Source organism: Anser brachyrhynchus (assembly GCF_964034855.1).
Source record: "Anser brachyrhynchus genome assembly, chromosome: 8".
Taxonomy (NCBI): Eukaryota; Metazoa; Chordata; class Aves; order Anseriformes; family Anatidae; genus Anser; species Anser brachyrhynchus.
Window position 1 is genome coordinate 23,035,569 of NC_137702.1, and position 24,331 is coordinate 23,059,899.

A 24,331-nucleotide genomic window follows, 5' to 3' on the forward strand; every position below is an offset into this window, starting at 1 on the left:
GCAGGCACCTTGCTTTTACAAGTGCTGGAGCAGCACATGCCGACACGGGGCAGGCTCCCTGCTGCAGGCTGCAGCTATGCAGATCTCCTTTTTTCCCCACTTTGTGAATGGTTAAATACCCTGCCAGAGCACGGTAAACGAAGGGTCTTTGCCTAATAAAACCGTGTCTTTGTAGGTGTGCTGTAGCTGCAGGCTCTTACTGGGGCTAGGGAAGGAAACACTAAAGCTCCCGCAGAGCACGGGGATGGGAGCGCTTTACGGCTCGCTGAACAGGCTCTGGGCTTGCAGCAAGGAAGCTGAGTTTGGGCTGACCTCTCCAGAGCTCACTCTGACAGCCAATGCGGGGATTAATTTTGGACTGAGAAGCTCCATCACTTTTTCCAGGTTAACTTGAGATAGCCCTGGTGCGTTGCAGGCACCTGGGGGGACGGTCTCTCCCTTCCCTGTGGGAACGTGCTTGCTGAAGAACCAGACCGTGCACACCCTGCATGGACACGGTGCTCATCCTGAGCAAACCCCAGGAAGGTTTCCTGCCTCCGAGGCTTCCTTTTCTGGAGCGCTCAGCAAGCAGGAGTGGAAAGGGGTTTGAGGGGCTTGGGATTTTGCTGACAGAGCTCCTTCTTCCGCTTGGCGAGCTGGGGATGACCCTGCGGGACAGGGACCGCGTGGCCGTCTCCCATCCTGGGATGGAGCTGAGCAGCACGCGAAGTGCTGGAGCTCCCTCGCTTCCTGCCCAAATGGATGAGCATCCAGCCCAGAAGAATGAGCCACTTCCCTTATTCCTGCTTAGCACTAATGAGCTGTAGGGCTAACGAGCTTGGGGTACTTTGCCCCAAATGCCCCAAGATGCTGCAGTGTGGCTTGGGGATTCTTTGCAGCCTGACCAGAGCCACTTGCCCATCGGCTCTGCTTGACCCTTGCAGAAATGGGTTGCAGTGCCTCGAGCCCAGTGGCTGAATTCAGCATCCACATGAGCCGGAGGGCCGGGGAGAGGGCTGTCACCATCCTAGAAGAGGTAGCAGAGTCCCGAGAAGGGGCAGGAGGCGCCGAGTCCCGACTGCCCCCGCTGCACTGGCAGCTTGTGCCGAGCACTGTAGCCAGGCGTGTTTGCAGCGTTTTATGGGGCATAATCTGTTGTCATCAAAGCCGATGGCGAATTCTGTACTTTCTGCAGTTGACGCTAAATAGATCTTTTGAAGGTTGTAATTTCTCGTTTAACCGATGCCAGTTGCGAATTCTTTGTGCTGAGGAATAACTCCTTAGTGCCAAATAAAATACAGTGGAAGTCTGTGGCATGTTTTTCAGCGTATTGTTAGTTACAGCCCTCCTGACAGAGCACATTCTATGCTGAAGATAAATGCTTGGGAGCTTCTTGCCAATTTATGTCCAAAAGGGCTTTTCTTGGATGTCCTCTTCTCTGTGGAAAATGCTTTTCTGTTTTTCCAGCAAACATTTAATGAGCTGCGTTTAGAAGAAAAAGAGGACCTATTTCAGGATCGGACCGTTCTGCATTAGCTCTCTCTGAGCTGGGTCTGTGGCTCTTTGGATGCTCTGATCTTTGTTACAGCACGTTGCGTGGCAGTGGTCTTTGCAGAGCAGTTCGCATGTCCCAGGACCTGCGTGAGGGATACTTCAGTCTGCCCAGCAGTGTCGTGGCTGCTCACCAGTCCCATCTCAGCGTCACCTTCAGCACAAGGCTGGGACTTGGGGCTGGCAGGAGATGGCCCTAAGCCTGAGCTGTGGTGTCCCTCCCAGCACCCCTTTCCAGGAGGTGTATGCAGAGCCGCACGAGGAGGAGGAGGGAGGAAGGCACCTCTGACAGGGAGTCCCCTGCACACAGGGAGCAGCTGAGCTTCCTTGCCTAGGGATGGGGTGATTTCAGAAGTCCATTGAGGGATGCCGTTGGTGGAGCAGAGTGGAAAGCCCATCTCACAGCTGCTTGTCTAAACCAACCCCGAAATGGCTGCCGTGTACCTATATACCATATACCCAAACTGTTGTCTTTACGAATGGCACAATGCATCCAAACCTCTGGTTTATTTTGAAGGGATTTGCTTTTTGTCCGCCCACTGTAAGTGCAGGACTGCTGGATGTTTTGTGAGCAGAGTGCCAGAACGCGTCCTCCAGGAGCAGTTCTCCATCTGAGCAGACGGGAGAGGCAAAGCAAGGAAGGAAACGGAGGCGCAGTCTTGACTCGTGTTTCTCTAGCGCATTTCGAGGGCCTCTGCTGAGAGAAGGAGGAGAAACCTGTTTAATATACTATAGTGACCTGCATGAACTTAAATCTGGTGGAAAGTCATTGGCCGATTTCAGGAGGGCTTTGGTCTGGAGCAAAAGCCCTCGTCCTGCTGTTCTTTGGAAGGTATTAGAGAGCCTGGAGGAGGACTGGTGTGGGATGGCTTTAAACTTCCACTTAAATGCTGTGTTGAGTGGGGCCCTGAGGCTAGGCACGCTCTCCCTAAATATCCCAAAACATCGTTGTTTTTCCAGTGAAAAACATCACCTGACTCCCAGTGGTTTTGTTCAATAGTTTTTTATTATTTGGGTAACTTATTTTTTTTTTATGTTTCCATTGCATTTTATATACAAATATGAATGTTTCTTGGGTTGAGAATACTTTTTACTAGACTTTTTTTTTACTTTAATTGTTAGTAAAAATAGACGTAATGAAATAACGAGCAAACAATGTTGCCAGTGGATTGGTCAAAAAAAATCATAAGATGTTTTCCTAGGGAAAAAAACTCTGTTTAAAAGTTTCTCATTAAAAGTAATTGACATTTCTGGATATGACTGACATTAGGAAGTTTGAAAAACTGCCCATACTAACAGGCTGGGGGACAGGAATTTGCTGTATTTTTCAGGCTGTATACAAGAAAGATGCAGCGCTGCAAACTCGGCTTCGCAGCTTTGCCAACGCGTCTAGACAGCCCATCTCCAAAGGGAGAGAGAAGCTTATTTCCTGGCCCTGCTCCATCTCTGGCTGCTTGCAATGAGACAAGACCACGTACCGGTCTCCTTTATCAGTGGACGCTTTGCATCCACGCTTTGGGTTTGCGCTGAGCTTGCTCAGCCGTGATCACGTGCGATGATCCGCACTCCCACAGCCGGAGGGATGCAGTGGCCAGAGCAGGAGACGGGTACGTGGTCATGTTTCTCCAGCTGGGCCACCTTGGGTGAGCTATCAAGTCTTTTTCTGGGCCAGTTATTCCTCTTTTTGGCAGGGATGTGGCTTTTGCCCCAGCACAACTGAAGGCAGCGGATGCAATTCATTAGCTAGAGCCTTTCAAAAAGCTTCCATTCTGTTAAGTTATGCTAAAAAAGCAACATTCATCTGCTTGCTCTACACCAGACTGAAAGCAGCACTTTGTGGCTGAAATATCCTGTGTTTCCATGCAGGTCCCCTAAATTGTCTGGTCCTCAAGGCTAGCATATCTGACTGCAGGCTGATTAAGGGCAGCAAAAAGCAAATATCTGATAATATATTCATCACCTGCAGGCAAAGATTATTAATCCGAATTAGGGAGTGTCATTTCCAACATATCACTCATTTGCCCCAATTCACAGGAACTCTGACAATAATTATGCTGCCTCCTCTGCTGGGAGTTGTGCTTTTCAAACTGCAGTGAACTTTTTGGAAATACAGAGGTTTCCATTTTTCAGCCTTTTGATTTAAAATCTCTAGATGATTGTTCGCCTCTGGCAGGGAACCATTGCAAATACATTCCAAAATATTCATCATTCCAGCAGGCTAAGAAACATAAGATGTAGCAATTTATTAGCTAATGTGAAATGCATTTGCTGTCCAGAAGGGGCTGGGGATGGAGGTGGGTTGCAGCCTGCTTTCTCTTGGCATCCCTTCGAGCCGGGGTGTGGAGCACACCGGAGCCCTTGGTCCATCCCGTCCGCTGTCCTGTTTTGCTAAATGCTGCTGCATCAAGAAAGTTACTCTTTGAAACGTCCCTAAGTGCTCTAATCCTTTTACCTCCTCTAGCCGTGTGGGTTATAAAGGCCCTTTATCCCCACCCGAGGAATGCATTCCCTGTCGGGATGCTCAGCCCCTGGAAGAGGCAGGTGGGCTGGATGCTGACAGCCAGGCTCAAGTTCTGTTATTCCTGGACCTCATATATCATCGGTTTTCCATTCGCAATCAAGAGGGACCCATAAAATGCATTAGCGGTCAAAATCTGGATTTCTGAGTGAAGCTGTACAACGGCTCCGGCCTGATTTGCGCGTTCCTTTGTAGAGGTGGTGGCCTGATCTGGGCAAAATCCATTTGTTCTTGGATGCCAATGAAAGGGGAGCGCAGACTTTGGATAGCTGCTTTTGGTGTTTGTGCCATCCTTTGCACCTTCCCTTCTCCCAGGTGCCCCCCGTCCTGGTACAGTCCTTTTGGGCCCCTGCTGTCATGCGAGGTGAGCTGAGCCTGCTCTGCCGTGCCATTTGATGATGAACAGATGAAATATCCGTCGAGAACTGTTTATGTGCACCGCTGGGGCCAGCTGGCGTGCGCATCCCACGGGTCATTGTCTGCTCGCGCAGGTCCCACGTACGTTTGGAAATGAGACGTCCGAAAAGCCTGAAATGCCAAGTGGTTCGTTTGCAGTGTATATATGGACTGAAAAAAAAATCCCCCTAAAGCAGCCCTTTCCTGCCTTGGCAAAAACTTTTCTTTTTTTTTTTTTTTTTTTTTTTTTTTTCACGTGTGTACATGCCTCATGCAAAGCCATCTCTGATTTTCTCCCATTAGAACGCTTCACTAGCTGCAGTTCATGGGGCCTTTTTGCTACTTCTTAAAATACAAGAGAAAATGTAATAAAAGCAGTGATATCCAGAGTTTAGGTGGGTGCTGGATGGGAGGAATGGTTGGAGGGGTGCTGCGGGGTCCCAGCTGCGTGGCTTCTGGCTGATGCATCCATCTACACGAGCACTAGCAAGGGGCTCAGCATGCAGAACCCGTGGCCATCAGGAGCAGGAGTAGAAGTGGTTTCTATTCATTTAGGTTTCAGGGGCCACTCTGAGGGCTGGAAAGACCTTGAAAAAATTGGGGTGTAGCACCCAGAAGGGCTGGAACAACCACGGCATTGCCTGCATTGTGCTTCTGGCTCCAGGACGTCCTATTAGCCCTCGGCCCAAGCACCCGGCACTGCATCGATTTTTCTGTCTCCTAAAGGCGACTTCTTATGGAAGGAGTCAAAATCCACCCCACATGTGGTCCCTACAATGAGGGAATCTCCCTAGCGTACTCTGTATTTTCTTGTTCAAGCCTTGTTCCATCAGAAGGTGTGTTGTCCCCTGAAACCTGGGACGTAGGTGTGATTTGTGTCCAGCTACGGGTCTGTGGCTCACCTCCGTACGTACCGAGAAAGAGGACCCTGGGGAAATCCAGCAGGGGAGCAGGTGGAAATAACTCTGTGTGCCTATAACGTGTGACCCTATGGAACTTACTGCGGTGGGTACGAGCGTGGAGCACAGATGAATAACGTCCTTGGGTAGTCCTGGGTGCACGGTCAAGCTGAGAGGAGGTTTGTCTTGTAAGACGAAATCTTCTGAGCAGTTGTGTGTTGGATATACACCTTTAGGGTTAAGAGAGGCACTGAGCTTCTCGAGCCTTTGCAGGAAGGACAAGAAAGGGTGCTGGAGAGAAAAGAAGACAGGCGTTATCTGGAATGAACGAGGGCAGGGAGGGACCAAGGGAGCAGGGAGGCAGCTTTGGAACTGAGAAAATACCGATGGAGCAGGGCGGAGGTTAGCGAGCGTGATCTTGGCTGCGCGAAGGCCGTTCCTAAGATGAAACATCAGGCCACACGGCATGGGAAGGGGAGCTGATGGGAAGAGGATGTGGGCGTTGGAGGCCATCCCCTGACCTTTCGGGGGCACGTTCAGCCCTGCCAAATGCGATGACACGGGGTCTTAACCCAAGGCTACGAAAGCTGGGGTGCTCCGGCTTGACGGGGACGAACCGGCACCGGTTCTGTATGCGACACCTTTGGGTTTGGCAGTGGGGCCGTACATTCATGTTCCTGCCCCTCTGTCACAGGCCCAACGCTTCCATGGCTCTGGGCTACCCTCACGAGGGGCTTCAGGGGGTCTGTGGGATCCTGTCCCCTCCCCAGCCTGGTAAATCCACGCCGCTGGATGACAGCCACGGTCTGGTGGTTTGGTCTCTCTGTCAGTTACAAAGTGCAGTCTCACAGAACATGATTTGCCGCTGGCAGGCTTTAAAACTATGTGTTTGCTTTTGATTATATGTTTTTTTTTTTAAATTAATTTTCCGAGGATCAATGTGGTAATGCATATAAAAATTACAATATGTAAAACAAAGTATAAAAGCATACGAGGAATTCCAAACACATAACATACTGTGCCTTGGAGCTTATGAGATCCATACAGCGCTTATTGTATTATGGGAACACTCTGACCCCAAGACCTGGTGGAAAGGCTTGTTAGAAGAGCAGGACTGAGCCGTATGCCTTATGAGCTGTAGGATGCCCAGAAGGAAAACCCTAGCGAATATAAGAGCAGAGCTCTTACAGCACAGCTCAGACTCGTCTGCGGGATCTAGGGGGACTTTTGATGGCTTTGTACCAATTTCTGGAGGAGGATGTGTACGTCTGCCCCCACAAACGTTGTTCTCCCAGTAATTAACAGTTAGCGTCATGTCTTTCTAGGAAGAATCTCTGGCTTTCCGTTGGATCATGATTACATTTTTTTTGTCCAATGTCGCTGCTGCTACCACCTCCAGCAAGCAGAGACATTGACGTGCTCAGGGAGGACGCACGTCTTTGCCACCGTAACTGCCCATGTGCTCTGCAGGTTCCCACCAGATGGGAGCTGAAACCAGCCCAAAAAGGAGCTTTGTCTTACATCCGATAGAGGACAGGGCTCGTAGCTGCTGGCAAGGAGCTCGTGCTGCCCCGTCCTGGCGGAGGGCAGCGAGGGTTTCCAGCCAGCACCGGTGAAGCCGAGGCTGTGCGGGACCTCAGCGAGCTCCCCTAGTCTGGCAGGCAGAGCTGAGTGCCGCAGGAGGCTGTAGGCACGCTATCCATGCAAAAGCTATTCACAGCTCGGTAATGATATGTAATTGTTTGTATGCGGTCAGCTAAAAATTATCCTGATAAGTTCCACATTGCAGACACTTTGGAGATGAACTGCCGTAGTCCCCCGGGTAACGCTGGAAACACACACGCTTTTCCATTTAATATTAAAACTTGGTTTTCGTATGAAAAATCCAGTATTGCCTCTCTGAAGTCCCACGCTAAGTTCACAAAATGATTTCTTTTTGTGAAAGAAGTGAACCTGATTAGTTTATGAGATAATCAAAAGTGAAGGGTATTAGAAAAATACAGCATCTGTTTCGTTGTTTTTCTTTCTTTTTTTTTTCCCCTGTGTTTTTGGTGATCCTGACACGGCTAGAACTTCAGATACTTGGATTTGCTGTGTAATTGAAATGATTTGAGGTCTTGTGCGCAGATGGTACAAAAAAAAAAAAAAAAGCAACAAAGGTTAGAATATAGCTCAGCCGGCGCTGTGCGATGGGAGCAGAATGATAGTTCAAAAGTTCCTGTAGCCTGACCTGTAATTACAAATAGAAACCTGCCATTATCGCAGTTGTATGGCTGCTCGTCGGGGTTGGCTTCAGTACGTGATTTAATTAACATCTCAGATCTTAGTATATTTCAAGGTTTTTCTCAGTGTCACCTTCATTCTGTACCGCCTGTCTTTGTAATGTCTGATTTATGTAGTTATGACTTCTCCATGTAGCATTTTTGCACCCCGATGTTAAGCCTTATTCCCTTTTGAAATACTTTTCATGCATAGAAATACATACAAACCAGGTTCAGGCTCTCCTGGCAGCCTTTAGATACTTCATGCAGCTCTGAGCACAAAATCTTACCCGCGAGGGTCCCCGTGCCCGCCCTGTGTCACTGCTGACGTCTGGGTAAGGCCGTTTTGGTGACAGATGCTGCTGGGCAGCAGGTTCCTGCCCGGAGGAGCCGCATCCTGCTCTGTGGTGCTTGGAAGGGAAGCCACAAAACCAGAGGTGGGCCTGGCTGTCCAGTTCGCCCACAGACATGGGAAACAAGCTGAGGGAAAGGAGATGCGAGGCTTTTTTCTGCCAAAGTGATGTTTTGGGGCTGCAAGGAGACTTGCCAGGTTGAGAACATCTTGTGTAAGGTTACTTTGCTCTGGCTGGGCTCAGGTCTGGTGCTGTCTGGGGGCTGTTTCTTGACGGGGAGCGACTTCACCTCTGTATGTACGGGTGGTGGTGGAGGGACCCCATGCCCTGTGGCACAGCGGGGTCACCTCCGGCATCCACCACGAGGCAAAAGTCCCTTGTGGCTCGTCCCAGCTCAGTTGTGTAATCAGGTGGGTTTGTATGTCGGGCAGACAGCTTTCCGTGAGCCTTCCCCACAGATACTCATACGTAAGGCTCAGCCGCTGCCGGGAATTTGTCTCCTCCAACTTTCACTTCTGGGAAGTTGAGTTTTGAGCCTCCCTTTGTCGGAAACGGTGAGTTTCTCCTCGGAGAAAGGGCAGGAGAGAAGGGAGTCTCGCCCAGACGTGAGCACGGCCGCTCATCTTGCACCCTTGTCGCCATCCGGTGAATGCCTGTCTGGATATTGGGGTTACAAAATGAGAATTAATTTTGATTAAACCTGAAATATTTTGGTGGAAAAAAAAAAAAAAAAAGGAATATGAGCCTGCAAAGGGCTGTAGCTGTCGGGACGGCCAAGGGAGGACCCACAGAAACGTTTCTACTCAAGCTTCTTAAAATTTAACTGTGAACCCGATGAAAAGACTTTTCCTCTCCCTTCTGTTCTCCCTTTTTCTTTCTTACCCTGCTACACAAAAAAAAAAAAAAAAAAAAATTTAGTTTTTATGGCTTGCAGGATTTTTTAATTTGAAAGAATTTTTAGTTGCTAGGTTTTTAGTTTCTAGATTTCCTTCTCCCGTGAAATAGATGTTTTGTTTTTCTTTAGTCCATATTCAAACTTTACTGGTAACTTCTTATTTTTAACGCTATGATTGCAGTCTGATTCTTTATTTTCTTCCTGGAATTCTTTCTCAGTTTACAGTTTATGTAGCTGATGTGACAAACCCTGCCTTACTGTATATGATTTGCGGGTAAAAGTCTCCGTCCCTCCCTTAATGAAACCCAGTTGTTTACTTTCGGTTCGGATCTTATTCATGTCTATAATCACCAGTTCAGGACTTAATAGAACTGGTCACAACTTTTCAGAACTGCCCACACAGTGTAAATCCCATCTGGAAATATGTTTTTGTTCTGACCTGGAATGGAAGCAAGTATGTACAAGCATTCCTGCAAACTGGAAATCCAAAATATGTTGCGGTTGCATGTACTGGTGGAAAAAATACCGATCTTGTAACTTGCATGTAGGCATTTCGTTCTGAGCTCTGTTTTCTTTTTTAACGCATTCTGTTTTCAACGCGACGTCCCAACAGGAGCCATCTGATGACACCCTGGTGACAGCTGCAGATGCTAGGACAGCGGTTCTGCCCCATTGCAAGGGGAGATGAGATAAGCAAGGAAAAAAAGGATAGGATGCTGCATGCTGTAATATTTGGGAGCAGTGAAAAGGGCTCTGGAGCGTCCTAGAAGTGCATTCGTGTATGACACCAGGCTTTGCATGTCATTGGCAAATGTAGAAATCGTACGGGCAAAACACGTATGTGGAAAGAGGAAACAAAATCCCCTGGTCCAGTGTGAAACATTGGAATTTTGAAATGAAATTCCCAGATTTTACAGCGTTGGGTTCCTGAGAGGAGAAACGTGCGCTTCACTCTCTCTGGGGGACGTGTTTGCGAGCAGCATGGCTTTGGAGAACGCTGTTTGTAATCAAATATTTCTGATTAAAAGAATGTTGATGAAAGACTTCTGACCCATCTCAAAAGCTTTAGAGCTATTTCCCTCTTCTCTCAGTTTCTGCTGACTCCAGACGCTCGTGCTGTCAACGTTATTTAGGAATACCATTTTTCCGTGTTCAGTGCTGTCTTCTGATAAAGTAATAGTGGCAGAAAAGAAAAAATACCCTGCTGACATGTTGAAGGCTGCCCAGGACTGCTGTGAGCAAGGTGACATTTGCAGACGTGGGGTTTAGGTGGCTGCATTCCCTCGTTAGCAGTTTTTAATCGGCATATGGCGTGTCTGTGTGGCAGCGCAAGGATTTCAGTAGGGCTGACCAACCCAGCTCCAGGCTAATACGGCTGTTATTTTATTTTTCTTTCTACTAACCACGTAACTCCTGAAGACGTTTGGCTCCAGCTGTGCTGTGCTGGTCCAGATGTGCAGTGAGAGGAGATCTCAGAGCCCTGGCCCCCCGCGGCAAGTTGTGCATAGCCGTCAAGCCGCCTCCATCCCTCTCCATCCTGGGATGGGGGTGGCTCACATCCCTGCTCCGTGCCAGCCGGCAGTGGAGGTGACCTGGCCGTGAGTCACTGCAGCGACTGCCTGCAGCTTTCTACTCCTTGGCCCCTTCTATTTTCGTGTCCAGCAATTACGAGGTGAGCCGTGAATCACCACCAGTGTCTCGCTTTGCTCCGGAAGGAAACCAGGCAAGTTGCGTTAACGTGCTTGGCAGGAGGGCTTCTTGTTCTCCAGCCTTTTACAGGTTTTGGCCTCTTCTTCTCATTCCCCGGGGCGATGTGCTCACGATTCCTCATGTGTAGCCGTCGCACAGGATCTGAGCAATGGCCAGACAGCCTCGGGCTCCTTCCAGCCAGGTCTCCTGGGCAGGAAGGGATGCTTCAAACGCTTGGGGGGCTCCCAAGGGCTTCCAAAGGCTTTTGTTGATTCATCCATCCGGCCCGCGCACACAGGGTTTAGATCAGAAAGAAGCATCAGATGGAGAGCTCAGAAGGAGGAAAAATACCCGTGTTGACGTTGGCCTTCCCAGCAGCTGATCTTGCAACATTTCTGCCATTCGCAGGGACAGTCGTGCCCCGAGGCTTGTTCTCCTCTCTTTGCCATGCGGCGTGGTGCGCAGCAGCACAGCTGCATCAAAACTCACCAGTAGGGCCAGGGGGGAACCACTGACCTCATTCTGTAAAGCTTTGGGGATAGTCAAGAGTGGAAGGTGCAGGAGTTTGCTGCTGCTTTCCGTGAGACCCGTGGTGATGCTGCCCCAGAGCTGGGGACATGATCCGGGTGTCCCCAGACTGCAAGGGAGTCTGCTGGGGATTGTCAGGCTGCCCCAGAGGGGATGGAGGATAAAACCCGCAGGAATTTGAAAAACCTGCTTTAATTTAAGAGGAATGTCCTTTTGTTCCCAAACGGATGGGCCCTGCTCCAGAGGTGTTCAGGTGCAGTAACCGTTACCAGATGGGCTGTGCAAAGCCACACAAACAGGTGGTGAGGACAACAGCCGTAGGCTTTAATTTCCTCGTCAGCTTCTCTCTGTGCCTTATGTACCCCTGGAGAAGGGCAGGAAGAGGGGAGCTGTCAGATCGCTGTATGGCAGCAGGAAGGATGGTTGGGGGGTTATTCTGCAACTGCATACGGTGGTTCGAGCCATGGTGAGACTGTCATCTGGGCCCAGGGGCTTATTAATTAACATCAAATATAATTCACTAGCATGTGCCTTTTTTAGGTACAATAATGAGTGCACGTTGATGTGTATTCCTGGGCATATTGGCTCAGATCCTCCCAGGTAGGGCCGCTCTGACGTTGCCCACCCAGTGTGCTTGGGAGTGTGAAATGCCTTGCTGGTTTGGGTGGGATCCCATACATGCACAGGTTAAGTGGTGTCCTGAAATTTGGGGACCAGGACCCTTAACTAAGGACAAATGCAAGGCAATGGCATTCCAGTCCTGCAGCCAGCTTGGGGCTGCTTTATGGGGTCAGCCGTGGCCTCCTGCCCCTGCAGGCTGGTGCCCTCCTGCTCCTGCAGGCTGGTGCCTTGCTCTCCTCTTGCTTCCATGTGGCTTCCCATGGTGGCTGAAGTGTTTGTTGTGCTGGCGAGTGGTTATATTTCAGCACAGGTAGGCTAGCAGAAAAAAAAAATAGTGTCGTAGCCTCCAGCTTGTGCTAATGAAGAGGATTCAGATCTCTGGAGCCGTCACTCACTGCTTGCCCTGCGCATTCGTAGCTCCACCGGTGCTGCCACTTGGCACGTGAAACAGCAGTGGGAAACGGGGAGATGGTGCAAAGTGGATATTTGCTAAGAGTTACCGAGTTGCTAAGAGTTTTGGAGTTACTCTGGTGACTCTAGGTGCAGGCAGTGGGACTCCAGACGTATGGATGAACTGATTTACTGCCAGACTAAATCCAAGCCAGGCACAACACAATACGTGCTCTTATGGGACGATGTTTGCTGCTCACCACCTTGCTGGCAAGGGAAGGGACTGCTGGGGAGTACACAACAATTCTTCAGCAAGCAATGTCCAACGCGCATATGCTCAGCCTCTCCCTTACTGGGCTTTTGCTTCCCCGTCATGATGCTATCCACGTCCAACTCCCTGTCTTTTGGTGTCCTTGTGTGAGCATACAAGTGAAAAGTTTTGTGCTCGTCTCTTGTTTAGCTGTGTGCAGTCTGACAGCTCGTTGGTTACAGCTCCCATCTCTGCCCAGATTGATGTCTCTTGCTCTGCATGCAAGGAAAACGCAGCTCACGTTTAAGCCAAATGGAGTGATGCACAGAGAGTGGTACTACCTCGGCTATAGCCAAGCCCGGAGTCACGGCTGGTTCCTTGTCCTTTTCTTACGCAGAGCTGTGCACGCCTCCTCAGGCAGTGAGAGCTGGCCTGGGACTCGTGCTTCCCCTTGAGGGCTCTGTTATGTCCCTCTAAAAATGTGAAGGCCGGGGGTTCATGATTCTTCGTGCTCAGGAAAGGTTTCCAGCATTCCACATGGGGAGATGCATTTTTTATTTTTTTGTTTCTTTATAGAGGTACAGAAGCTGAGGGATGGGGTAGCTTGAGATCTGGTCTAAGTTGTAGGCAGTAGAGATGGGAAATGAATGCCTGGGGTCAGTGTGCTTTCCACCTCCTTGTTACATGGGAACTAGCGTGGCACACTTAAAGGGTTCATCCGGTCCCCCCGTTCCTGACGGACCCTGGGGAGAGCAGCCCGCAGTGCAGTGCTGGATGTGGCAGGCTCCTGGTTGACGGCTGCAGCAGGGAGGCAGATCGGGTCTGTGGGCACGCCCAGGTCCTCCAGGTGTTTACCTGCAATGTCTTTTGTAAATCGTGCTGTCAGTGAAGCTGGGGTGAAGACCAGCACCTTAAGTCTGTGCACTTGTTACATACATGAAAGATGCTTACAAGACAGATGAGGGCAAGGGAGTGGATGGGGAAAATCTTCCTGAAAAGTGATGTGAAACCTTCCTGAGGTAGCTGATCCTCTAGGGGCAACTTCTGGGTATGTCTAGGTTGCAAATCAAAGGAGCTTCTGGAGATGGCAAACAGTGAGGAAAGGCATACTGGAATCTTTGTCTGCCCTGCTGCTTCTTAACACGCACATCACCTGACTGCTGCGGGCTCTTAAACTTCTAGGTTTTCATATCTCCAATTCTCTCTCCTAGATGATCAGCTGAACTCAGAAGAGAAGAAGAAAAGAAAGCAGAGAAGGAACAGGACTACATTCAACAGCAGCCAGCTCCAGGCACTAGAGCGGGTCTTTGAGAGGACACACTACCCCGATGCCTTTGTACGGGAAGACCTTGCACGCAGAGTCAACCTCACTGAAGCCAGAGTTCAGGTAATTCCCACAGCATGTATGGAGACACACCTCACCCAGGTGGTGCCATCCCGGGTGTTTCAGTATGGCAGAAGAAATCATCAAAGTCCACATGTCCTCTGCTCAGGCTGCTCTCGTTAACTCGAGCTGCTCAGCTCTTAGTTTGCAAGCCTGAAGGTGAAATTGAATTGGGGAACTCAAGGGGTTGTACAGCACGCCCAGTCTTACTGAGCTGGTTCTGACGTGGTGGGTCTGTTTGCTTCCCGACCCAGGTGTGGTTCCAGAACCGGAGAGCGAAGTTTCGCCGGAATGAGAGGGCCATGCTGGCCAGCAAGAACGCCTCTCTGCTCAAATCCTACTCAGGGGACGTGACCGCCGTGGAGCAGCCCATAGTACCTCGCCCAGCTCCGAGACCCACCGACTATCTCTCCTGGGGTACTGCCTCGCCTTACAGGTGAGTGAATAACCCCTCTGGGGCTCACCAGTTTCTGGCACAATTTAGAGCAGCCTGAGAGTGGTTCTCAGATGTGTTTGTTTTAATAGCTCTGACGGGCTGCTTATATTCACTTGGGACAGCTGGAGGGTGCAGCAGTTTCACCACCCCACTGGTTTCCCTTAGCTTTTCCCATCCCAGTCCATCTCACTGCCAGGCTTGCCAGGTGGGCTTGGTGCAGCATCGTTGTGGCTCTCCCACAGTTGGTTCCCTGGGAGGCTGCACCTTCTCTGCAGTTCAGGAAGTACTGAAAGAGACTCAGGTAAACGTACACAAAAGCAGAAGAGATGGCACTTGCTTCCCTTGTGCATCCAGTTTAAAGCACAGGGAAACCTTTCCTTGGGACCTAGTTGCTGAAGCACACACGTGTGTGAACGTGCCATTGTGCTGCGATGTGGTTTGCCCACAGTAAGGGCCAGGTGTCTCTGGGTGGCACACTGAGGTTCAACATCCATCTCCTGCAGCCTGCACTGCTTAAGGGGTGGCAGTAAAGAAGCACAGATGAGTCGGCCCTGGTCTGCTCGGAGCAGCTGGGTTGTCCGTGCACGTCTCAGGCCTCCGTGCCATCCGCAACCCAGTGGGAACTGGGTGTGGACACAAGATCCACAGGCTATGTTGGTCTGTGGGGAGCCAGCTGACTTGCAGGCAGTTAAAAATTAGGTTGGTGGGTGTTTGTAGCACAGCGGCCTCTCTGTTGGTCAGGACCTTGGAGCCCTTGGCTGGATTTCTTCCTGTTCATCTGGTGTTGTCACAGCCAGTAACGTGTAGGAGTTACACCAGGCCCAGGCCCTCTCTTCCTTAGTCGCCTTGATCCCCTTTTTGTACCCCAAACATAATTTTGCACAATGAGGTCTGCAAACACGTGGCATCCTTGATAGTTTTTGTTGCTTCAGCTCCATGGGGTCACCCTTGTCCACCCCGTAGTTCCAGAACAAGAAGTCATAGGTTCATGCACTCCAGGTACTGCAAAGGATGCTTTTGATGACCACCACTTTGGTCTTGGAGATGGCCCTTACCCTCCTGATTTTATCTGAGGACTGCTGTCTGTCAAAGCCCCTCTTCAGAAGTTAAGGCTTTCTCTCTATGAAATGCTCCTTGGTGTTACGTCCTAGGGAGGAGTCCAGGTGGTGAGTTTAGGGGAGAGAAGCACAGGTCCTTCCCTGCCCTGCTAAGTCTCTTCTGGTCACAGCACCCTGCTGAACACGCGTGGCTTATTTCTACCTCTCACACTTTTAAAAATAGATCGTCCCTCCCAAGATGTTGTTTACACGAGGGGCTTCATAACGGCTTCTAGGAGAAGACCCTGCAAAGGTAACTTCCAGGGGCACACCGGGAAGGGCTGTCCGGGATTGTTCTGGGCAAGGGGAAGCCCAAGGCATCTGGGGCGTGCAAGGGAGAAGGGAAAGCCTTAGGGAAGATGTTTTCCCCCTGAGGTGAGATCCAGACCTGTCTGTGCCTCTCCATGGTGAGAAGACGCTTCCCCAATGTCTTGATGTCTTCCCCTTGTCTTAAGCCAAGACATTTCAGCAAAGGCATTTGCAGCGTTGAGCCTTTCCCACTGGCTGACACACTGAAGCAGGAGAGATCATCGTCCTCCCGCTGCCCCTGCAATGGGATGGAGAGCACTGGCAGAGGAGCAGAGCTGTTGGTTTCCACACTGTGGGGTGGCCAGGACCCTTGGATACTTTCTTGTCCCCAGGCTTTCTAATCCTGATGGAGGTCTTCAAGAAACTTGTAGATGTAGAACTTAGTAGCATGGTATAGTGGTGGACTTGAGTGCTAGGTTAGAGGTTGGAGCAGATGATCTTAGAGGTCTTCTCCAACCTGAATAATTCTCTCATCTCTTGAGTCATATTCATTTTAATGGGCACCTGGGCCAGGTTGTCACAGCCCCAAGTAGGCTTTGAACTCGGTAGGATTATTAAAATATTGGACGCTTGGTGAAAAATAGCCGTGAAGAGTGTTTGCATGGCCCTCTGCTCCCTCCCCATCTCCTCGAGCTGCCCTGCCAGGCTCTGATTAACAGCAAGTCTGGGCTAGGGCTGGGAGCACGGCTGAGAGCTGCGTGGCCGTGGCTGTTTTTACTGCTAGATCTGGGGAAAGTTTTCAATCAGAGTGTTTATTCTCCAAATACATTCAGCCACAGGTCAACCCAAGCTATTTGCAGATCTGTGTCACAGAGATAGCCAAGTAGATACTATTATTTTTTGAAGTTGAAATGTTTTGATTAGACATTTTTTAGCGTAGGTTCCTAAGAAAACAAGACTAGCAGTCGCGCTGTCAGCCTGCACTTCCCACTCCAACAACCTTTGACTCCGTGGGCCATTGAAAACTGTACTTGAAAGAAGGATTTTGGGTCTCAGAAACGTGATGTTCCTCTGTGTTTCATGAAAATAGGCAGCTGAGGAGAAGAAGGAGATGGCTTTTTTGCCTGAGCAGGGTGGGAGGGGGGGCTGTGGGATGATTTCAACCATTATTTAGACCCCGGAGAGACTCTGGAGCAACCCCCTCAAGCCATAACAATATTTGGAGACAGCCTTCATGTGTGCTGCTCCTTGTGGAGTAACTTGCTAAAGAAGCGTGTTTCTGTAACTTTTTGGATTAGCAGAGGTTTCGGGGCCAGCAGCAATTTCCCCCACACCTTTGGGGAGCTGGGAGCAAGAGGCTCCCCAGAGTCTTAGACCGGACTCGGGCAGCAGTTACATACGGGTTTGGATGCCAAAAAAAAATCTTGAGGGAGAGGGAGGAGGGGAGGAAACCTGAGTCTCAGTAAGGGAGATAGTGGAGCAGTCATAAATACAGACAAATTTATGAATGTCTGCAAAAGAATGGGGACAATTTTCACCCGAGGCTGAAAATTCCTCTTTTATCTGAGCTGGAGCATCCTTCAGGCTCTTCTCCTTCCTTCCAGCACAAAACTGCGGGGGAGATGTGCCCTGTAGACGAGATGTGCAGCTGTCCATGCACCCTGTGAGACTCCCCAACACCTTCCCGTCAGCGTAGGGCTTGTGCTGCTGCTGCTGATATATGGGGCAGAGGGTGAGGTCCCCACCCCAAAGGTGGCCACGGAGAGGGAGCGGAGGGGGTGCTTGGCCGGCTGGGGAACGCTCTGGGCGTGCTGCCCCATCGTGTCCTGGTCCCCAGGGAAGTGCAGCAGATGCACTCTGTGTTGGGAAGAGCCAAAGCATCCCTGAGCCCCAGGGATGTGCTGCAGCTCACCTCACCAGCTCCTCCACTCGGGGCTGCTGGAGGGGATGAAGTTTCTTGGGTTGTTCTGAAGGAATAAAGGAAAAAAAAAAGGATAAGTCTGTATGTTTAAGGATGTACCTGTATTTTAACGTGTGTATTTCACTGTCTTTCCTCCATGTCCTTCCAGTAGCTCTTAGAGACCCTAAAAGTGTCCCAAATGTTTTCCCTCCTGGGGACAGTTTTTGGTGCTTTTCCCTGGGTGGGTGCAAGCAGCTGTATATCCACAGGTCTTACCTGCCATTTCCACAGCTGCAAGCCGTCATGTTTCCACTGGAGAAGTTCTTTCCCCTGATTATAACGTGAGAAACATGGCCTGGGACAGGACCTACTAATACCACTGGTCTGCACCTCCCGAAAGCCCAAGGATTCAGACAGCTCTGAATTGTGTTTAAACTTGTGGCAGGTCAGCTCTGCCCCACGGAGACAAGGATGCTCTGGGATGGGCGTGCACGCCCATGGCCTGGGTCTGTGCGTGCAGCAAACACCCACGGCCCTCCAGGAAGATTTGCTGTTGGAAAGGCTCTTCCAGTCCTGGAGGTCGGAGCTGGAAGGAAAAAGGGGAAAAAAAAAAGGGGGAGAAAGAAAACCTGGGATGCATGGGTTAAACGAGTTTTCTAGCGGTCTGGAAAGCAGATTTGCAAATTTTTGGTAGGATAAGAAAGGACTCTGACATCTTTGTTCAGCCTCTGCTGCCAAAAGTACTGCTTTTCACGAACAAAGACGTGATTTGAAGGAAGCAAAAATGTTTTTTTTTTTTCTTCCCTCAGCTTTTAAGGCATGTTCTATATGATCAGCTGAAGTTTTGAGGGAAAAAAAAAAAGTGGAAATTTTCATTCCAAAATGCTGCAACCAAAAAGTATCACAATTGTTGAAATTAGTTTTTCCCAGGGTGTTTCTTTGAAGCAATATGTGTTTCAGCAGTGACGTGATTTCTCAAGCAATAAAACCAAAAATTGGTCTCATCAAAAAGATATTGCTTCCAGTGGGAATGCTTCTAAGGACAATGGTCTAATTGGCAGGCCGGGCACCCTGACCTCATTGCAAACCTCTTGGGTTAGAGAATAGGAAGTGGAAATTTTCCTGTTGACTAAAACAGCTTTGGCGTTGGCTGTCCCTGAGTTTGTGGACCGCAGCACAGAGATTTACAAGGGTGTTAAAGAAAAGGTTGTGACAATTCCCTGCTCACGTAAGAAACACGTCCCGCAGGCGTGGGATCCCCAGGGTTTAACCTCTCTGCGGCGCGTCTGCTTTGTCTGACCTGATGTTTTCTCTCTTTCTCTCCACCCCGCAGTGCTATGGCCACCTACTCCGCCACGTGTACCAACGCCAGCCCGGCGCAGGGCATGAATATGGCCAACAGTATTGCCAACCTGAGACTGAAGGCAAAGGAATATAGTTTACAGAGGAATCAAGTGCCCACAGTCAATTAACGACTGGAGGCAGCTGCTTCGCAGAAGGAGAAAATACAACAGCACCCGTCCTGCTTCGCAACTTGTTTGTGCTGAAAGAAAAAAAAATACAAAAAATACAAAAAAAAAAAAAAGCCAACCCCAACCCAGAACTGAACATTGGGACCGAAGCGGGAGCAAACTGAACCGCTCGTGAGTGACAAGGTTCCTCCTTCCTTTTGGGATAATGCCACCATTTTTTTTCTTGTTATTGTCAGGTTTATTGCTTCTGCTCAATATACTACGAGCTTCTTCAGTTAGGGACAGTCTCACCCTTGTTGTTTTCCATTTTTGTATGGGACTGCAAAAAGAAACCTCTGCTGATCTCAGCCTGCGGATGCCTCCTGCCCAGCACCATGCTGAGATGCAAAGCTTGCTCCCCCTGCCCCGGCTCACCCTAGAAGAAGAATTTGTTCGGTCACTGCTTCCCATTGTATCCACCCGACCCTGCATCCCCCTCCTGAGTCCCTCGTGCCACAGAGGCAGCGGCGTTCCCGTTAGACTGCGAGAATCCTGTTAGCGCGACGAGATGGGGGCATCCTTCCTGGGTTGCCTGGACCGGTCTGAGATGCGAGGAAGACCTTGGGCTTCGCAGTGTTGCGTTGCTTCCTTGAGGATTGCCGCCTCGAAAAGCCAAAGAAGAGAGAAAAGCCAGTGTGCGTTTGTGAGTGGGGGGGGGGGGATGTAGTGGGGAGGTCGCTCTGTAGTGCCAAGAATAGGACTGTTAGGACACTCCTTTCTATGCCTTACGGTTTGTGCCACAGGGAGAGGCATTGTCCGGATGCATTTGTTTTATATATACTGTATATATTTATATATATAAGATATACATGCAAGCTTGGTTGGTGTTTTTTATTAAACGAAATAAAATCCATTGAAAATGTTTGGGATGTTTGTGCTGCATCCAGGTTCCTGGAGCCATGCGTTGAAATTCCAGCCGCAGCCTCTCTCACCCTTGTCACAACTCCTCCCGGTGGCCTCAGGCAGCACTAGAAATGGCCAGTACATTATCTTCCCATGAGAAACCCCAGAGAAGTGGAGCTGGAGGGAGCCATGCTTCTATACAGATTTTCCTCTTGGGCATTTGCATCTTCGTAGAGCAAGGCGAGGATCTCACGTGCCAATCGGATAGGAACCTGGGGCTCTGGGGAACACGCAAGGAAAGGGAAACCCATTGGAAAGTCTCTGCCAGTCCCTCAGGATGGGTCATGTCTCAGCAGGGAGCATCCCACACAAAGACCGTGTCTCCCCCCCAGTTCCCATAACACCCCCATCTGCCTTCCCCACCTGCCCCACTGAAGTCAGCAGAGCTACTCTGTGGTCCAGGCTGGGTCACTGGGGAAGGAGGATGAAGCTCAGTCCTGAGGGATATTTCTGGTACGGTGTCTTAGGTCTGCATCTTGGCCTTTGCTGCAGACACGTTGGGCACGTGCAGATGTCTGACAGTGGGGTTTGATACTCTAAAATAATATTGCAGGAAATGGGAAATAAATCTCTTTAGAGTGAAGGTGAAAATTAAACTGGCAGAGTATGAATGGAAAGCCAGCCAAAGTATCTGACCTAACACTGGAAAAAAAATAATAAACCCAAAGAGGTGTAAGTTGTGCTGGTGACTGCATGTGTTGCTGGTGGAAAGTTTTTTCTTCCTGCATGGGTATTTTTGAGGAAAGAAGCAACCCAGTTGTGACCAGGATGCAAATTTAAAAATAAGAGATTCTGTTTGCAAAGAGAACACAGGCAGGGAAAGTGAGACTGAACAAGCACTGCATTCAAAGAACTTCCTGATGTTACGTTTTGAGCTTTTTTTTCCCCTTTTCTTCTATAGTCCAGGGGAGCTAGCACTTCTAAACCAAAATATTTCTACCATGAGTATGTGGTTTTAGCTCCTAGAGCCAGGTCATCACCTTGGAAATCTCAGCTGTCACTTGGAAACTCATTCTTGGTTCCTGTCCCTACACAAACAGAGGCAGCGACTGGAGAACATGTCCTGCAAGATCAGAAAGAAAAAGGACCCAGTGCAATGTAATGTTACTCAGCTAGTTGTCAGTGCCTCGCCCTGATCCTCTCCCCTCTCCTTGCCTTGTTGCCCTCTGCTGGGATCCGCCAATGCCCCCGCAGTGACAGCAGCCCGAACACAGTCCCTGCGGTGGCCTGAGGCTGCCCAAGTGTCTGCCTCGGAGGCTTCAGCTGGGTCCTTCAGCATTTTGGTGACCTGTGGCTTTCCCCTGTCTTTGCTCACCTTTTTTGCAGTAGAAAAAAATCACACTGAGCAGCTTTCTTGGATGTCTGTGTAAGGGCACTCCTTTCTGAAATTACCAAGAGGACAATTTGGAGAGCTCCTGGTACCCACCTCTGGGCAGAGATATCCCCCCCTGGCCCCATGCTATGACCTTTACATGAAGGAGCTCACATAAATCCCTGAGCAAACCCTTGGTCACACTCCTCACTCCGGTCATGGGCGGAATTGCATTGACTTGCGTGGGGCTGCTCCCGCGGGAAGGTTGTGTAAGCGTTTGCACCTCCAGGCTTGGTGGGGTCTTGCCTCATCGAGATGCAAAGCAGAGCACCTGTGTCGGCATCACTTCACTTGCATTGAGCTGCTGAACAGAGCCCAGATGGATCAAGGGATGGGTTTTGTTGTTTCTCGCTGATGGCCAACACGCAGCATCTCGTTGTCTATCAAGCCAAAGCGAAGCATTACCACCATGTATGTTTAACCTGTGTTTTACTGAACCTGTAAATATATGTGCAAATGAAGGGCTTTATCCTGAAAGAGTGGAGTTCTCTGGGGTTTTAGGAGACTTGCAGCCGCAGCGCCTAGGAGGCTGCCATGGTTACCCCGGTTATCACCAAGTTTGGGTACGTTTGGGGAAAAAATGGTTGAGGCACATTTGCCTGCTCTGAACAAGCGCTAGTTTCTCAACCTCACCCTTCCCAAACCAGAAGTAGGGACCTGATTCCCTCTAGGTGCATTTTTTGAGGACAGATGATTGATGAGGCTGCTGGGGCTTGGGATGTGACGCCATGGGAGGGATTCCCAGATGGAAACATGTCCCGTAAATTACCCCCAGCTTTGTGATGTAAAACGTACAGTGTTTGCACTAGGATAGAAATGATCATTTTCAATAAAAGGGGGGAAAGCCTCCGCCGTCCTTTCTACAAGCTGCCACCTGTGTCACGCGTTGGTGCCCTGGGTCCTGCAGTGCGGGCTGGGGCTGGGGAGCACCCTGGGGTGCTGGGGGGCTCGGGGCTGCCCGTCCCATCAGGCTGGGCATGGGGACACCATGCAAGACCCCAGGAGAGACGGGGACCCCTCTGCACTGTGCAAGCCAGAGGACATGGCTGGTGCCTCCAGGCCTGTACCCAAACCTCAGGATGCTTCTGTCAGTGTTCAGATGGAGCACAAGGTGGGAAGCATCCATGAAGACTTCCCCTAAAGAGCTGCTTTTTGGGAAGAGACGAGACACCCCTGTGGTTTTGGAGCTGGTGCCTTCTGTGCTGGGGACTGCCAGGGCGTGGGGCTGAAAGTGGAGCAGGAGGGGGTCTCCTTCAGAGAGGAGAGGGGAGCTGGGGCTGAGCACCTTTAGGTGGGTGCTGTGTGAGGAGTGACCATCAAGGAGGGGCAGAAGGAAGGGAAGCAGCAAATTAGGAGAGGAAATGCATCGGGTCCCACTGCCTGGATGAGGAGAAAAAAGAGATGGGCTCAGCAGGGAGGAGGCAGCACTGCCAAGCAAGGGAGGTGCTCAGAAGAGGCTCAGAGGCTAACGAGGGCTAATTAGTGCAGGAGGCTATTAAAATAGGAGCAGGTGGTAACACAGAGCTTTTCCCTGGGGAAGGGCACGGAGCTGGGTGCAGGCTGGGTGTAGCTAGTGAGTTGTGTTTCAGGTGGGCCCCTGTTGTCAGAGGGGGGATGCTGGGGGCTCTTAGCCCCCTGGAGCTTTGTGATTTTGCTCTGCTCCCTCATCTGGAGAGGGCTGAGGTTGCTGCGGTGCCTGGAGAAGTGCAGGGCCCCGGCTCAAGCAGGAGGCAATGGTGAGGCCCTGCTCCAGGGCCTGTGGGTTTCGGTGACCTCCCTCGGTGGCCTCTAAGGGATTTGTTTGGGGTTGAAAGCTGGGAATCCTGAGCACCGTGAGCCGGCCTCCTGCTGTGCTCCTGAGCCCTGGGTCAGGGTAACCAGGGCAGGGGAGGCCTGGGGGGTGCTGCGAAGGGGAGGTGGGCATCTCCATAGTCACCTGCGGCCAGCCAAGCTTGTGTTCCTTACAAAGCCCATCGCTCACCCCTCTGGGGCTGAAATAATAGTGTCAACCCCTTGCTTGCTATTTCCTGGCTGTCAAAAGAAGGAGAATTGCAAATAGTGCAGCTTCCAAGTTGCTTTTTGGGTCTGGAATGGTTTGGACGGAGTTGAAACGAGCCTCAGATGTCCACAGCCGGCTCGCCTCAGCCAAGGCAGCCTTTGGGCAGGTGTCCATCACCACGGCGCCGGGGCTCCTCGCCCCCACGGCTGCTGCTCAGCTATGAACCAGGAGAAACCACCCCACTGGGCTCCAGCTCCCAGTTTGGCTTGGATTTCTCCACAGGACCCATGGCCGGGACTGTCAGAGCCTCATCGAGACGTGGGGCCCTGCAGGTGGAGGCCTGCCTCGCTGAGGAAACAGCAGCGGGGTGGGGATGGGGTCAGGCCGGGTAGGGGCTGCCCGCAGGAGGGGAACAGGGGCTCCTCAGCACCCCAACCTGCTCAGAAAATGCAGGTTTCCACCGTCCTGGCCAAAAAGCTTGGCAGAGGAAGCCCATGGCTGCATCCTACTGACGCTGCTGAGCTCTGACACTACACCCATATGGTGTTTTCTTACCCTGTGGGAGTAGGCACCTAACTCACTTGGGCTCTGTTGCTCTAGGAAAGTCACCTCCTGCTTGCCACCCGCTGGCGAGGTTTTGCACTGCTCAGCATGGCCTCTGCTCAGGACCCCAGGTACCTCATCCATCGCCCTTTTCCCGAGGATGAACGTTTGAAAGCAGCCGCTGAACATGAGACCTCTTGATTTGAGGCTTCCTCCCAGTGAGAATCCAAGTCGGGGAGATGCTGAAGGAGGGCCCTGCAGCTGGGCAAGTCCTCCCTCCTGTTCTGGGGTGGGTTTCTATCTGCTCTCTGAGCCTGAAGCCCAGAACCTGGGGTGCTGCAGGAGGAGGTGGGCTGTTGGCCAGTCCCAAATGGCATCATGCCCTGGGGAATGTCCCCTCTTGGGAGCCTGGGTGGGCTTCCTTAGAAAGCCAGGGGCAAGGACCTTAAGGTGTGCCCATGTCCTCTTCCCCACCCTTGGGGTTTCCTGGGAGGCTGCTGGGACCAGGATACCCCAAGGTGCAGTACCCCCTGTGAGGACATCACACCATCTAAGATCCAGGTGCTGATACTTTTTCTTTCTTAAATAAAGCTAGAAAGTAAGGGAT

At 50.7% G+C, this 24,331-nt stretch overlaps 1 protein-coding gene and 1 long non-coding RNA gene across 4 annotated transcripts in view; one reads left to right on the plus strand and one right to left on the minus strand.

Moving 5' to 3' along the window:
- The window catches only part of PRRX1 (paired related homeobox 1), a 36,544-nt gene extending 16,773 nt beyond the window's left edge, over positions 1–19,771 (plus strand). For 2 of the 3 annotated variants that reach the window (XM_080601736.1, XM_080601737.1), the window contains exons 2-4: positions 13,542–13,717; positions 13,969–14,150; positions 18,730–19,771. In XM_080601736.1, coding sequence (XP_080457862.1) covers positions 13,542–13,717; positions 13,969–14,150; positions 18,730–18,868 — 497 coding nt within the window. In that variant the 3' untranslated portion in view covers positions 18,869–19,771. Of the gene's footprint in view, positions 1–13,541; positions 13,718–13,968; positions 14,151–15,431; positions 15,501–18,729 lie in introns of all 3 variants that reach the window. The other variant, XM_080601738.1, reaches the window with a different exon arrangement.
- LOC308198757 lies at positions 7,361–13,535 on the minus strand. Its single transcript, XR_013954181.1, has 2 exons — positions 8,242–13,535; positions 7,361–8,208 (listed from the first exon to the last, which is right to left on the minus strand). It is a non-coding gene; the product is annotated as an uncharacterized lncRNA (long non-coding RNA).
- Positions 19,772–24,331: the final 4,560 nt, after the last annotated feature.